At 34.6% G+C, this 17,358-nt stretch overlaps 1 protein-coding gene across 1 annotated transcript in view; it reads right to left on the bottom strand.

Annotated features, from left to right (window-relative positions):
* Positions 1-15,777, bottom strand: part of LOC141427067 (corticotropin-releasing factor-binding protein) — a 30,248-nt gene extending 14,471 nt beyond the window's left edge. The window contains exons 1-4 of the mRNA XM_074086296.1: positions 15,344-15,777; positions 5,574-5,679; positions 5,041-5,201; positions 2,601-2,796 (exon numbers count right to left, since the gene is read on the bottom strand). Coding sequence (XP_073942397.1) covers positions 2,601-2,796; positions 5,041-5,201; positions 5,574-5,679; positions 15,344-15,412 — 532 coding nt within the window. The 5' untranslated portion in view covers positions 15,413-15,777. The remainder of the gene's footprint in view (positions 1-2,600; positions 2,797-5,040; positions 5,202-5,573; positions 5,680-15,343) is intronic.
* Between the last annotated feature and the right edge of the window lie 1,581 nt (positions 15,778-17,358).

Below are 17,358 nucleotides of genomic sequence, written 5' to 3'. Positions count from 1 at the left end.
TCAGTATAACCATCTTCAGAAGTTAAAACCAACCAAATTGTCAAAAAAAAATGTTTTTTTGAATATTTTTTTCTCTCAGCTGCCATACAGGCTAAAGGGGACCGTGAAAATTGACCCACAATATGTATATAATGGAGTATCGTTGTTTAGAACTCGTTAAGAAGTGTACCTACAGTACAATCGTTTTAAAAATATTAGAAAACAAGGAATGAGTAATCATCAAATTTAATTATCATTTCGTGAAAATATTTGCTCTGGATATTTTTTTAACTTCATATCTTCTTTATCAGCTGGATATTTGGTTAATACGAGTATTTATAATGTTGGTATTTATTGACAAAATCATACGTTACTGAAAATGCCAATATGTTGAAAAAAAAAACCATTTGATAATTCTTTGAATTTTTTATTATTTAGATATGTAGTGCACAAATTCCGGCTCGCACTTGGCCGGTCTTTATTTTATTTGTCAGTTTATTAAAAGTTATTAGATTAATCCAGTAGATTACATCCTTATCGCCCGGCATGTCGGCAGAAGGTGGGTGGGACCGGCGAAAAGGGAAATGACACGGAAACGAACTTTTACACTATTTGAGCTAGAAAAGTCAACGCTATTATTTATGTATCAATCTATGTATAATAAAACATATTTTTCTAATGTATTTCATCATCCTCATCGTCATCATCAATGTCATCATCCCAGCTTATATACGTTCTACTACTGGGCACAGACCTCCACTTAGAATGAGAGAATAAAGTCAAGGTTAATAGTACATTGTGCATTAAGGGGCGTAAGAAGGGGATTACTAACGAGAGTCTATTAGAAGACTGACGCCGGAGGCGGAGGGCTTTTAATAACTTATGTTTGTAATCCCCTTACGGCCAATGATACACATAATGATTTTCATCACATTGTGAAGAATAAAAATGCAAAAATGAAATGTTGTGTGTAAATACATCACAGCTCGGCAAAAGAAAGACGGTAAGACAACAACTGAATAAAATAGGGCCTTCAATAGACTCTCGTCAGTAATCCTCTTCTTACGCCCCTTAATGCACAATGTACTATTAACTTATTTTTTTAGATAAGAGTTACAAATATAGTATTGTAATAAATTAACCTGGCATGAGTTTTGTGCTTATGAATACGTCACGAATATTAAGACAGACTCAATTTCAAAACTAACGGTCAAAAATAACTTTCATAATCTTTCAGCTAGCACTAAATATAAATCACTATTACGTTTACTCCCACACTATTTATCACGAAGAAACTTTGTTATATTACGCAGAAAGTAGAGCATTAAAACTTCTCACAAACTAACCATTCGCATCATAGAACAACGGCGGATTAGCTAGCCAGACAAAGAAAACTAGACTGTTTGCACACTCCTTTGTTCATGAACTTGTTAAGTTTATGTCAACTTAATGTTCGTTTATTTCTATCTGTCACTTTCACCCTTACCTCTGTATGACAAAAACAAACATAAATTTTGCAGTAACGGGTCTGTACTATGAATACATGAGGGGATCAATTTAAGAGTGTATAAGTGTGCAGTGCCTAATACTAGACAAAGTTACTAAAAAGCACAACTATTAATATGAAAATTTAAATTTCAGAATTAAGAAAAACAGTGACGCCATGCATGACTTAGGTTAGCTGTGTATAAGTTAGTTGTTGTCAAGTCAAAGCCATGTTAACATATTCACTAAACTCTCAACGAACAAACGCATAAACAAACAATTCAAACAAAAAAGATTGAAAAGCATTGATTGGTCGAGTTTAAACTTTATTAAAACTTAGGAAATAGGTGCATAGAAACTTCACGGTAAGTTACCAATAGCAGTATTCAGATAATAATTGTACAAACTGTTTGCAGATTTCCCGGTGTATGAAGAGGGTAGTGCCGAAACGACGTTTTGATATTAATATAATGATTGTGTTTATACATAGTTTAAATAAAAACTTTTTAAAGTTTTAATAAAAGGTGAATATTTGTACTTATATGTTTCTAGCCCCTGAGTAATATTATTCTAATAAGAAGTTTATACAGTTGGGAAGGTGAAAAATGTAATAGTTTTTTTGCTCTCCTGTAAAATTAAGAAGTGGTAATCCATCTGGTTTTTATACCGCGATTTACTTCAAATATTATTGATCGTCTTTTTAGAACAACAACGAGCAATTTTCCCCAATAAATATTTAAATGCCACCCATACAATGTCTTTGTAACATCAAAATCGAAAACCACCTGTTAACATAATGTTCTGTTTTCGTCAATACATCGACTCGGGTAAACCCCATTTCTTTTTATCCCTATGTAAAAGTAATAATGCTAATTTTCGACTCCATTAAGAAACATTGAGGCGTACTATCCGATCAATAGTTACGTTGTCGACCTCCGTGAACTGTTTTATTGCTTATTTCCTTTCGCAATAAACAGACAATCATCATACTTTCAGAGAAGCATTATTCAAAATTTTTACAGGCCTCGATAAAGTTTACTGACACTAAAAATGCGGATAAATCACATTTTATGTGGGAGTCAAGCATTTTAACAAGATTTTAACAGTGTAAAGTTCGAATGTGTCTGTTAACTTACGTTTGACGTTTTTCAAGTGGCGTACGGTGATCGCGAAGCCTTTTCCTCGAGCGGGAACTCGGTATTGCACGAGTGCAGCGTTCTGGCGTGAGACAAGTTTGCGTTGCGGACGATGGTCACACGATTCAACAACTCGGTCGTCGTCCCATGCGTCCGCCGGCCACACTTGACCGTTTAACTCCCAACCGTCCACCCACTACAAAAACAAAAAATGATTACTCTACAACCAAGAGGAAGTTCTTTTATCTTATTATTGCAAGCATTATCAACTAAGTGTACCAGAAGATTAACTTTCCGTATTTACCGCGAGATTAAACAACATTTTATCATTTTAATAACTTTAAACTTTCTTGAATGTTGCCATTGTTTACGTAAGTTCTTAATACGGTGCCTTATTTGAATAACATTAATTTTCATTAAAGTAATTAGCACCGGAATGGAGTTAAGCCCTTCATTACGCCCACAACAACAATAATATATTGATAATGAAATATTCACTGGCACCACGTAATGAGCGTATTGCTCAGTAGTAGTAGGTACATAATTAATTACGTCACAGAATCATTATCCTGATTATGATTAGGTAGTTATTAATCTCTTATCGCGTACCAAGAATCTTAAAGCTCTATTGAGCGATTTATTTTGGCTGAAAATCACTTATCTAATATAAAATATGAACATTTAAAATACCTCTAATTGCGTTGTTACCATGTAATGCATTTCGCTGTTTGTTCAAAAAACTAGTTCACTAAGCAAAATATTTCCAGGGTTTATTTATCTTCTGCTTGCAATATTTGCGCCTACTTTGTGTTCATATCTGACGAGTCAATTTGCATTTACAATTATCATTTATCATTTAGGTCAGTGTCCTAGAATATCAGATTTATTTTACCAAGTAAGAGCTCGTTACATTATGCTTAACGCAGAAAAGCGCTGATTGAAAAATTTATTGCAAAATGCAATTCTCCTTGATTGTATAACCGTTTAAGTACCTATTCTAAAAACTCTCTATGCTAATCTTCACAATGTTAACGATTTGTTTACTTAGGTATATAATGAGGAACGAAACGAATTAAATAACTATGAAACAAAATAATTGCCGACTCCAAAAAAAACATGAAAGTAATTTAAAAAAGCACGAGCTAACAGGAGTGATAGAAGCCTTAATACAAACAGAAGAAAAAAGAAGAAAGAAGTATGTAGGGTATGTAGGTAAGGCAGACGACTATATACGTTCACTCCTCATTACTAACTACTCGCCACCTTTTACCTACAAAATATTGTTTGTTCCGATGCAGAGACGTTAATCTTTGAGGAGTTCTCTTGGTGCTTCACCATCCATTTACTTTCCATATGCATTGCGCCAAGCATAAAATGCTTAGTAACTTCCAATTCATCACATGGTGGTTTCCAAGAAAAAAATAAATTATCAAAATCGCTATTAGATGTTCCTACAATATTTGTAGAGTTCCCTCGACCTCCCTAGGATCCATGCATCTGATCCTGACTTGGTGACAATATGACCTAGTAGACATGAGAACCCTACATATGGTCGAAATGTCTAGGTAAATATTACTAGCCCGTGACTAGCCCCGTAGTGATAGGTAAGTCTCGTATAATAATATGATATTTAACTATGAGTGAAAATAACGAAAGTTTAAAACATAAGGTATTACAATAGGACCTGATTAGAAGTATTATCATTTGAACGAAAAAAAAACAAATCGGCTTATAAATGGTGAAATTCTAAGGCAGCATATGTTAAAAAAAAACTAACTTGATAACCAGTCCTCGGTTAATTCAGACCACATAGGTCAGTCAGACCAGGTATTGGTAATTGATAATTGAGACCAGCTAGGTCCTTATTGTCCATAGCATATTTGCGGATGTATGGACGGCAATCGATTGATAGTAGTAGGAGGGGCTTTCAAGCAAACATGTGAAATTTAAGAGTGAATAGGTATAGTATTTAAAACAATTCAAGATGATACATGATATTTTAAAATTAATGCAGAATACTTTTGCAGGTGGTTGAGTAAATTGTGGTTGAACACTCTTGTAAAGAATTTTTATTCGAATTTTCAATTGAACTAAAATTTATTCACTTCTTTGAATAATAAATACGATTTTTTGCTGTTTAAATGTTTGACATCCTTTGAAGATCATGTCGTCATGGCAGGATTAGTTTTTAGTTAAAGAAAAAAGGGTCACACTGAAACCCAGACCAGTGGTTTTCCGCAGCATCATGCTGAGTGTAAGGAAAACAAGTTGATCTTTTTAGCACTACAAGTGATATTTTTTCTTTATTGTTTACTTCGTGCCAAGTTTTGCTCATATAAAAGTTTTTTTTCTGATGCAGTGCAATATTTTTTATGAAGCCTAATTATGAAGCTTTGACTGTACATTCTAATACGACCAATCCAACTTTATATATTCTTACCGCAACCAGTCCTCCGTTGTCACAAGGCACGTCCAGATAGTTGAAAATAACTTGGATCCTCTTATCAGGGTCCGCTATCATGTAGATACCGCAAACCACTGGCACATCGGAAGATGACTTAAAGAATAACTCTCCTTCGTCGGATGTCACCAAAAAGCAATCTGTTGAAATACATTTCACGATAAATCTTGAATTTGGTTTAATACTTATTTATATTAGATACGAGTATTCTGTCTTCAAACAAGACACCGCAAGAGCAATTTTCTTCAATAACCATACTTCTACGTGGAGAACCGCATTTTGTCCAATTATTTCGCTAGCTTTAACCTAAAATATTGAAACATGATCAATGCAACCTTAAAAATATTCTTTTCTTAACCTGAGTAAGTAGCACCCGTTGACGCAAATGGCGTACGAGTGCGACAAAATCTAAACTAATTTCGGTACATTTCAAGACGAATCATCAAACGTAACGTGAATTCACCTCTCCATGCAATTAACTTAAGGTTACAATTACACAGCCGAACAGTTACCTTCATTGGGATCTATTACGCGATGCGTGGGCCGTTCCATGCGTCGCCCTCTTTGGAACCAGGAAGCACCGCGAGTCGATATTCTTTGGCGACCGCGACCTAACTCCTGCAAAAAAGATGTCTTTCGAATGATGTCGTTATTATTTTTATTGACCGTAAATATTTTGTGTTCGGTACCGTTATCTGTACTCTTGGCTTTGTGTCAGAAGATATATTATACTTAAGCTGTAGTTACTAATTATTAGGTTTCCGGAGCCAAAATGGCAAAAACGACACCCTTACAGTTTCGCCATGTCTGTCTCTCTGTCTGTCCGTCCGCGGCTTTGTTTAGGGACTATCAATGCCAGAAAGCTGTAATATTGCACGGAATATATGTAAACTATGCCGACAAAAAGGTACAATAAAAATTAAAAAAAAAAATATGCTTCTTATCCCATAGACGTAAAGTGGGGGTGTTTTTTTTTCTCATCCAACCCTATAGTGTGGGGTATAGTTGGATAGGTATTTTAAAACCATTGCTAAGACGATTATTAAATTCAGCGATTTTTTTGCAAAATGTTCAACATTAAAGTGCAAATTTTCATTAAAATCGAGCGTCCCCCCCCCCTCTAAAATCTAAACCGGTAGTAGGAAAAATTTGAAAAAATTCAGGATGGTAGTAAGTATATCAAACTTTCAAAGAAAACTAATAACAACTAAGTTTGCTTGAGAATTATTAGTAGTCTAAGAGTAAATAGCAGCTAAAATATACCTAAAATATACCAGCAGATAAAATATACCTAAACTTGGAAGATTCCGTATAAAATACGAAATCCTTAGAAAAATATTACTTATTTTTTTCGTAATTGCTACAGAACCCTATTTTGGGCGTGTCCGACACGCTCTTGGCCGGTTTTTTTCTAAGAATGCCGCAGCTGATATGAAAAATTGTGCGTTTAATTTTTAAATGCAGCTGTTAACGCTATTATTTATTGATATCATAATAGTCACGTTGTGCGGACAACTACAGCACGTAAAAGGCATATTAAATTCCGATTTAGTTACAGGAAAAAAACTTGATTTGATAATACCTACTACGCAATATAGGTGATACCTACAAAATTAACCAATTCATAGCAATTTAATGCAAAAACATACATATTTGTAAATTGTTAGATACTATATCCTCTAAAACATACATTACACACACATTAAAGTGAGAAACAATTCATGAAATGGGCCGTAAACCTGCCGTATTTTATTTTTATTCGGCTAAGTATATTTCACGACGGTAGGTAGCTAAAACAATTTAAAACAAAAATAAGTCAACTATTTGTCTCCTATCATCATCATTATCATATATTTAAGAGGCTTAGCTCCTGTCGGTGGAGTAATCGCCATTCTGTACTACTGTACTGTCTTATCCTATGATGTTTGTTTGCGAGATACATTTTATTGAACAACGATTAACACGAAAACGTATATTTTTCAAAGTAGCTTAATTTAATTTGATACTTACAAGTTATTTCGAAAAACATATTTCCACGTTGTTTGGAATTAAACAACATACCTTTAATCGAAACAGTTAATACCCAAGCTACACATAATACGCTATTGTTGTTATTCCGCATAACATTTAGTAGATTTCTAAACAATATCACAAAATATTTTAGGTATTTCGCGCTGAGCTTGTTCTTTCTCAAAATCGAGATACCTGTGTGTTTTGATAAAGGCAGTCGTATTTATTTGATATTTGTACACTTTTCACTTCCATGTGACCGGTTTTATGGGCATGACTGATTCAATATGCATACGTCATTAACTTTCCATCATTGAAAGACAAATGTATTTCGATAAAGAACTCGCATGGTTTACATTACTCAGAATTCATCTCTGCAGACTTCGTAAACACATAAATACGTAGCGAAGAAAGCTGTTTTCTGTCAGTACTTCGGAAGAAGCATAAAAATTTTATATCATAAACGTGATCGATAAAATGCAGTTTTAAGTGCTAAAACAAAACACCATTCAGCCCTCTATGTAAAAGCATCCCACTCTACTGTTATAGTTCCTTTTGTTTACTTTCCCAAGATCTTTAGCTCACCTAGGTATACACTGCTAAAACAAGGACATTTTATCGAGAAAAGTAGCGAGAGTACTAACTTTTTAAATAAAGATTATTATGAGGGTTGTAACGCGGAGCATAAAAGTGTATTAAGATACATTTGCATTTTATTTTTATGATCAACTATCGTATGATATTCGTCATGATCCTTAGAAAAAAATGAGATATTTTGAATAACATCTTTCGTAATAACGAGGCACTTCTAAAATTAGACCACTTCCCTTATAAAAAATGCGACACGCTGATAAAATGAAAAATTGGAGATAATCGAAGATCGAAGTATCGAAGTTAAGTAAGTATTGGCGGCGGGACAAATAAAACTTGTAAGAACCTAACACACCTTGATTTTTATCTTGGACCAGTGAGTGAGAGTGCAACACTCTACGAAGAATATATTCATTTTTGAACTACGAAGCCTGACACAACCCAACAACACACACAACACACACACACACACCCAAGACCCAACAGACCCAAGTCTGTGGTTATGTGACACTAACGTTAGTGGTTCTTTATGTCACGAATCAACAGTACAGTTTTTTTTTATATCAGATGAGAAGTTAAGTATATTGTTGTGGAAGTTATCTCAATAATGTGAAATTTACAACGTGATATAGGTAAGTTAAGAGTTTCTAACTCAATTAATGCTGAATAATTATAGATAATGTGTATTTAATCAATGTATTGAATATTTTTAACAAAAAAGAAAGTAAAACCGACTTCAAAATATATAAAAAAAATAACTAAAAATGGAACCGACTACCAAACCCTTTAAACTATTTTTCTAGGTACCTACCTACTAGCTCGAAGTCGGTGACTCAGCACGACCCAGCAGGAGTGGAACAATAGTCGTCTACCTCACCTACATTATACTTAGGGGTTTCAATCCCTCCTGCTCCTACCTAGAAAAATATTTTCAAGTGTTTTGTAGTCGGTTCCACTTTTTGATATTTTTTATATTTTTGGAGTCGGTTTAACTTTTTTATTAAAAAAATTCTTTATTTCTCACTTTTTAGTGATTCGTAGCCAAAGAAGATCTCACAACGATTCGATGAAGCCCAAACACGGCTAGTTACGTTGTTTTATAACAGTGTCGTGGCCTACCTTCCGGCTTCAGCATCAGACCAGTTCGAAAGAATCATTAACTTAAAGCTTCTTCTTAGTCGCTTATCTAGGTATATTAATCATTATCGCTTATAGACGAGCGAGTATTACTTAGCTTTGACGAATTTCTGAATGTAAATGCTTTTCTAGGTGTCTACTAGCTCGAAATCGGCGACTCAGCACGACCCAACAGCAGAGCAGGAGGGATTGAAACCCATAGTATAATGAAGGTGAGGTAGACGACTATTGTTCCACTCCAACTGGCTCGTGCTGAGTCACCGACTTCGAGCTTGTAGGTACTACTACTACTACTAGAAAAATATTTTCAGGGGTTTTGAAGTTGGTTCCATTTTTTTTTTTTTTTTTCTATTATGTAGTACAGTGTAGGCCGTTTAGTTCGACTTCGCATTTAACAACCAACCGTTTTTAGCGACGTAAGTATAGGCATACAATTTATTGTGATTTTGCTTGTATAGTAATATATTAGTGTTTTTTGTGTTTGGTAGTGGTACTGTTGGGACCGTTAATACATCATTTTTCTTTCTTTCTTTCTTTTTTTTCTTTCATATGTTTGGTTTTAATATGAGCCACCATGAAAGTACATCCGTTCGTTTAGAACGGCGTCCGGTTAGTACGACGTAACATCATCAGTCTCTTGGCCATCGTTATAACCGGATTCTACTGTATATAGTTTGACAAAACTTGGAAAATCCCTTCCACTATATCGTATCCAAAAATCTTTTAACGATCTAGACCTGGAATATCAATTCAAGTTGGACATCTTTCAGGACTCTGTTCAATTAAGCAAAAAATGCTGAACCCATCGCACGCCTCTCAAAATTAGTTACCTTTTTTTGTTATTAATTTAATTAGTATAATCACATTAGTCTTATAGTTTTACTTGTTAGTGTATTTCCCCGAACATGAATGCCTGTTATTGGTGCATGAGCGGGGGCTATAACTTTTAATTTACATTAATTTAAATGTCTTGTTCACATGTTGGCATGTCAAATAAATAAATAAACAATGTCTACTTAAATTGTAATTTGAAATCAGTTATAATACTGTTAATTTTGATAAAATTGACTTAATTAAAACAATTAAGTTAATGCATTTATAATGCCAAGCATAACTGTTGTGGCTGCAACAATAATTTTGTATCACGTTTAAAGTTTCATCTAATATAAAAAGAATAGTTCTTACAGTTTGCATGGGTGCTACGGTGAATGGGGTCTTTTTTGTGGTGAATGCACAAATCTGCGCTTCACAGGACTCGAAATGGACTAGGTTACATGAACCCCAACTTTAGGTACTTGTACAGACTATTCCGTATATGTTCCAGTTCCACCTAAAGTGGTAAATAAGTGGTTATGAAACTACATAACAAAAATATAATCACAATAAAAAGTTAAGGCGTCTGTGAGTTTTAGCTTCTTATAGACTGTGCCTAAATTATTTTGTACAGCGTCTTCTGACGGTCTTTAAGTACTACTTTTTTTATGTAATATATATATTAATTGGAAAAGGCACTTTGTAGCTTCATATTACATTGTCTTTTCACAAAAGCTAACATTTTTCCAATTTAATTCAGATTGAGCTAGTTTGGAAGTGTTTTAACTTTGGTAAATTTGCCTTTTTGACATAAAAATGCCTCCCATATTAAAATTACTTTTGGTGCTTATATTAGAAAGTTTTCCCGACTTTCCCAAGTAGAATACAGTTACATCATGATATTTTTTAGAAAGATCCTTTGGAGCGTAAAATAGCTTGTGAAAATAGAAATAAAATTGTGGCATTGAACTTGGAAACGAGTGAAAAATATCAAAAACGCTATAGAAAGTAATTTAGGCTCAATGAAATACAAAAAGCTAAAACTCACAGACGCTCTAACATTTTATTATGATTGTATTTTTATTATTTAGTTCCAAAACCACTGACTATTACAAAAAAGTTCTACATGAAAATTAGCATTCATTACAAAGAATACAAATATACACCAGATCATATATGACCAGATTTTACTGTGGACATTCTTTAAATACATACGTAAATAAAAACCATAATCGCAGATTAAATTCACTCATATAATATAATACGACTTCAATAAAATTTTAACGCAAAGTGATTGGTTCTGACTGTTTTAAATGATATGACAGCAAATCCGATTTAGGTAATTAGTCTATAGGATATGCCAACAACAGCTTGTGACGCAAAACTAGATTTAAACTGTCACATTGTTATGCTAGGTATACTTAAATAGTAGGTATATTGATGGATGGCGTTGAGTGTTTTAGAAAACACTTTACTTTTTGTAAAATTTATCAATTTACGTTTTTAGTAAAAGAAATTACTCTATATAATGCCTGTTATAACTGTTATGGATATAATACGTAGGTATCAAATACAGGATATAATTGAAATTCATCCTTTCAACTCTCGGTTCCTACCACTTTTTATTATACGCCGAATAAAATAACTTAACATCATTGGTGCAATATCGTTTCCAATTTTGAACTTTTTAATTGTTCGGTCACGAAATTACTCTGTGCTTCTTTTACTTAAACCTCTTCACCGCCAAAGTCACCCAGTCGCGCCAGCCAATGGAATGCCTCACACACGCCACGGCATGGATACATGACCAACATTCAACTCGAAATTAATCCTTCTGCAATGGAGTTAAAAATCAGGTTGGATTTGTCGCTGGTTTTTCTGTGCCGTACAGAGCACGTCACGTTGTTTTGTGGCGGTGAAGAGGTTAACTTCATTGTATGTATCCCAATAACGTTTAAATATACCTCAAACTTGAAATGATAGAGATAAATGTACAAAAAAGCAAAAAAAAACATATAAAACACAACAAGCAACAAACAAAACAGATCAAGGGCGAGTATGCCTTAGAGAAAAATTCTCAGAGGCTATACTTTATGAACATGAAGAGGTAGTTTAGTAGGTTTGATTTTTTGAGATTTTGGGATGAATATATATTTTTTCCCTGACTGCACGGAACCCCGGTGCACGATTCGCGCTTGACCGCTTTTTCATTAATGGGCAAGCAAGTCTAATAATTTCGATAGTGCAAAATAATATTTACTATACATTGATAACAACAAACAATGTGTGAAGGGGTACGTATCTAGACATCAACAAGGAGTGACTTACTCACAACCACTACATGAGTTAGAATTCTACGAAGGTGTCTCCATTTCTCGTCACCCCTTATAACTTTTATAATGATACCAGGTATTTACTATCAAGCAGTCACTTGCTTAGTCATAAATTCTAGAGTCGATAAAAATGTACCATAGCAAAAATAAAGCAATGTTAACGTTATAATATACACGACATTTTTTTTTACACAGGAATTAAAGGCATCACATTGAAGTCACAGTCACAAGTTGCATGAAACCAAGCGTTTTCTGTATTAATTTTCATTTTGTTTTTAATTTAAAATGAATTTTCACCCTACTAATAACTTAGCCTATGAGCTTAAAATCTGTTTCAAAAGCTACATGCTTAACTAATCAGTTAAGCTGTCATTGAAGCTTAATAAAGTCGTGGATATTGGCATAAGATCTTACCACGGGGAATTCCCTACCAAAACTATGACACTTGACATAATTAAGCATCTACTTCACTTCGATATTTATGTAGGACTAGTGTATTCCCGCGGCTCGCATGTGTAAATCATAAGATCAAGCAATTGAATTGAAATTCCGGGATTTGACTGAATTCCCGTAAGAATTTCGAGATAAAAAGTAGCCTACGTGTTATTCCAGATGTCCAGCTATCTACATACCAAATTTCATTCAAATCCGTTCAGCCGTTTTAGTGTGAAGAATTAACAAACATACACACACAGATACGCACACACACAAACTTTCACATTTATAATATTAGGAGTATTAGAAGAATAACCATCTAATCAATAGTTATTGTAGTAAAATTAACGATTATATGTATACGGGTAATACTTAAGTAGTTGATATCATTAACCAATAATTCCATGACGTAACTATAATAAAATAAATCTGCAAAGTACCTGTTGGGCCAGACTCACTTTAAAATAAAACTATAAATCCCTTTTGTTTCCTATTCCGCGTACAAGTGTTTTGAAAAATCCTGAAAATAATTTTTGATTATTATAAGTACTTCTGGAGCTGTGGTGGCCTAGTAGTTTGACCTATCGCCTCTCAAGCAGAGGGTCGTGGGTTCAAACCCCGGCTCGCACCTCTGAGTTTTTCGAAATTCATGTGCGGAATTACATTTGAAATTCACCACGAGCTTTGCGGTGAAGGAAAACATCGTGAGGAACCCTGCACAAACCTGCGAAGCAATTCAATGGTGCGTGTGAAGTTCCCAATCCGCACTGGGCCCGCATGGGAACTACGGCCCAAGCCCTCTTGTTCTGAGAGGAGGCCTGTGCCCAGCAGTGGGACGTATATAGGCTGGGATGATGATAAGTACTTAGAAAGGCGCCGAATTTTATAGTTAATAAAATTATAGTTACGAATATTATAGAGCCACTGGACAAAAATACTCTTTTATTTCCTATTCCGTGGGCATTTCAAAAGTTCCTTTCTTGATGTACCTTTATTACCATCAAGGAGTATCAAGGAGGTCAAATTTTTTCTCCTACTTCTCGCTAATATTGACTTAAAAATAAATAATGAAATTAAAATAAAATAAATATTTAAGGGGACCTCCCATACAACAAGCGTGATTTTTTTGCCGTCTTTTGCAAATGTCTAAAATGTTGTATAGATACGGTAGTAATGAACCCTTCGTGCGCACCGACTCCCACTAGACCAGATTTTGAAAATGTTACCGTGCAAACTACAGGCTACCGGCACGGAGACCTTTTTACCCGGCTGTTGAAAGGAGAGTTATTTTGAATATTGTACCCGTGCGGCTCTAGTATAGTGGGCGGGGAGCTAGTATTGTGATAAATCTGTTAGTGGGATGTCATTGACTTAAAGAGATGATAGTAAGAAAGAAGGTAGGAAATGTTTAAATTTAATGATAAGTATTATAACCGTGAAACGCTTAGGCTTTCTGTTTAATTGTAGATAATATCGGATCTTTAGTCTTCGGAATATAATTAGTGGCGGTAATATTGACTCTCGCTTTGATAGGATAGGTGATTGCGTTAAAACAGCCAGCAAAAATATTTCCCGACCCTCATTGATGCATACTTAATCGGTCTTTTGATATCTTTAACTGGATCTCTGTCATGGGAGCCAATTTCCTGTGCTTTCCTTTTTTTGGCGAATCCATCTTTTTCCGGATTGAGAAGCATCGCTGCGCCCGACGGCCTCTGGGGCGGATATCTAATTTTATATGAAGTACTTTTAATGTGCAATTTGATTAAATATTTTAGCGAAATTGATAATTTGGTTTTTTAGACAGATTATTATCGTAACTTCGAATTTGAATTATTTAGCGCAATAATATAAAAATATTGCTTTAGAAGAGAAGACATTAGTTTCATCCCTGAACTTTGTTACTAAAATGATTTTTCTGAACATGTTAGAAGCAGTTTATAGAATTTGCGATTTAAGTTCATTTGCCGTCACATTTACCCGCAACCTTGTCTGCCGAGAATTTGTATATCACTATCCCATGGGAACTATACTATGAATAATTTAATCCATAATTTAAAAAAAAAACATTCATTTCATTTAAATCAATTATTATTTCAATTTTTTTTATTTAATTCATTTAATTTATTTTTTTATTCGTAATTTATTTTTTTATTTTATTTGACTTCTAATTAATTGTTATTGATTGTTTTTATGGCCTAACGTTTGGAATAAATATATAATTTTAATAAAATAAACTCGATAGCTAAGTTATGTCTTAAATCGAGTTTAACTCGACATTTTTCGGGCTAATTCAAAGCTTCCTCTAGGAGCACGCGACATAGCTGCAGCTGCAAACGCGCACACTGCTGCGCTGTGCTGTGCTGTGTGTGCCTTCAGCCGCCGTGTCGTGTGCTCCTAGAGTAAGGGCTACGAATTCACCCAAAACATGTCGAGCTAAACTTGAATTAAGATGTGAGGTAATCGGGTTTATTTCATTACAAAAAACCTATATACTTAAACGAATAATTATTCTCAATGTCAATAATAATATATTAAGTTAGCTGTGGCTAGTAGGTATGCCTACTCAAACTTTTTCTGTATCGACCACACATTAAGTACAGCGGGACGCATCATTGATTGTCAGCAATATTAAAAGTGAAATAATTGAAAATGAATATAATTTTACTCATAGACGCTTGATATAAGCGGCTGCGGACTAATGGTTGAGTACTAATTTAAGGTTTAATATTTTATTTAGGCTTTACGTACTTATGATGAGTTTCAGACTCTCTACGTATGCGCCCTACTGAGAAAAGTTTGCACGTTTCAGTTTTGTCACCAGAATTCCATATTTTTAAAGGAATACTCGTGTTTAAGACGTAGAACATAAATAGCAAAATGAAAAAGTTGACAAATTCGAAAAATAACAAGTTTCAAATCAACAAATTGCCTACCAGTCATTTAGTCCTATACATACTTACCGGTAAAAATAACCCATTGATGGCATCGCACGTCAAAACCACAACACTCACGTAGAGTAGAAATTTCATCGTAACGGTGTGAAACTATGGAGTTCACTTCACTGTAATAAGTTCGTAACTAAAAGTTGAGGTGGGTAGTCCGTGGGACCGGGTTGTATCGGCGTCGGGCAGATTGTGAATGGGGCGAGTTCCCCGACTCCCTTTATAAGGGCTAATAACTGTTTCTGCGCACCCTCAACTGCGCTCGCCAATTCTCCTCTAATTTTCCTAATGTACCTTTCTACCAGTTTATCAAACTAAAACAATCAAAGAGCGTTTATTTCGCCATTTGATTTAACACACGTGTTTTTCGTACGCGCCATTAAATTAACACAGAAAACGTGGTGACGTAAGAATACAGCCAGTTCTGTTCTAGTACGAATTCAAGAGAATAATGTTATCATGAGACGATCTCTTGTATAGACTATGTTTGTAGCACGAGCGGAACTTATCAGTACCTAGGTAATATTTGCTGGGCAAATATTTTGAGCGTAGTAGTAGCTTAGGTATTGTAAGACAGACATTTGACATAATTTGATGTGCTTGTGACATTAATACCAAAAATAGTACTTGTCATCTACATTGTTGAATTCAAGCTGCAAATTAACCTGTTCTAAAACAAAAAATAGATATAATTTTACATCTAGACCACAATAATGGCTTAGATACGGGATCTAATTGCAAGTTTACATGCTAGATAACCCTGTGAAGAGAACAAGCCCTTAATCACCCCTGAATTACATTAGCCTGGTTTATATGACAGGTATGTCAAAATAACGTCATAATGTAAAGTAAAAAAATGGTCCCGACAATTTGATCACTGGTCAATAGAGTAAAAAAACGAGAGTGCTATTTCCCATCGGGCTGGAAGTGCTCGCGAAGATGCCGTTCTAGGTCACAAATCCATTATTTACCTACGTCATGTTCGACAAACGCCATGTTAAAGCATTGACTTTCCAGGTTTCCACCATAAAATTCTGCCACATTGCAATTGACTGGAATGCTTGATCAAAAAAAAAACTTTAGTGAGGGAAGAAAGACAGGCAGACTAGGTTTCTTTTTACGTAAATATAAAATGATTAAATATAAGTATTATAAATCTCGTTCCAAGAATTAATTTCCTCCTTTTAATCATAACATGGTAAATTTTAGGGAAGAAGTCTCTTGTAAGAAAATTGACCGTAACGTAGTGCGTTGATTAACGTACGGGATGGATGGAAGACATTTCCTCTCCGTTTAATTCCTAAATGAAACTTGGCAGTCACTCGGATTAAACAAAGCTCTTGTGAGCCTATGCAAAAATACTTTACCTAGAGTAAAAACATTTGAAATTAATTCAAGTGTGCCTAAATTATTTTCGTTTAATTAACATGTTGTTAACATGTAAAATAATATCAGGGGTTACAAATTTTAATGTAGCGTTGTTTGTTAAGCACATACTAGGCTTTAATAATGAAAAGAGATGTGTTTTTTGAAATAATGGAAGTAGGCAATGAAAATATATAATTATGTATCATGGCAAACCTTCGCGGTGCGCTACTGGCCGCCTACAGAAGAACAAAATTCTAAATTATTGAAAGTTTGTTTTTTCCGTCATTGGCTCTACTATTTGGCAAGGCGTTAGTCTAAATTTGATTTCTTTTAGAAATAAATAATACTTTTACTCGGTGCATGATAGCTAAATATTTCATTGAGCTACTTGTGATATAAGGGCTGCCTCTAACGCAGGTATTGTAAATAGTATTTGCTTTATTTATAACATTTATTTCTTTTGTATTTTGTAAAACCTAATCCAAATCTCGTTTAGCTTTCTTTCCCTGGCCGGACACCAAAACAAGACTTGGATGGGTGCTGCAAGCAAGCAGTAGGTAAAGCAGGGTGTTTTATTCCAGCCCTTCCATTTTCCCGCTGATTCTTCTCATCTCCACTTCCACTCCTATCCGCTGCCTCGGAGCAGATCGCCGGAGCGACTGGAC

The sequence above is a fragment of the Choristoneura fumiferana genome, chromosome 4 (genome assembly GCF_025370935.1).
Source record: "Choristoneura fumiferana chromosome 4, NRCan_CFum_1, whole genome shotgun sequence".
NCBI classification, from domain to species: domain Eukaryota; kingdom Metazoa; phylum Arthropoda; class Insecta; order Lepidoptera; family Tortricidae; genus Choristoneura; species Choristoneura fumiferana.
The sequence above is the reverse complement of the archived record's forward strand: the minus strand, read 5'-3'. Positions and strand labels throughout refer to the sequence as shown.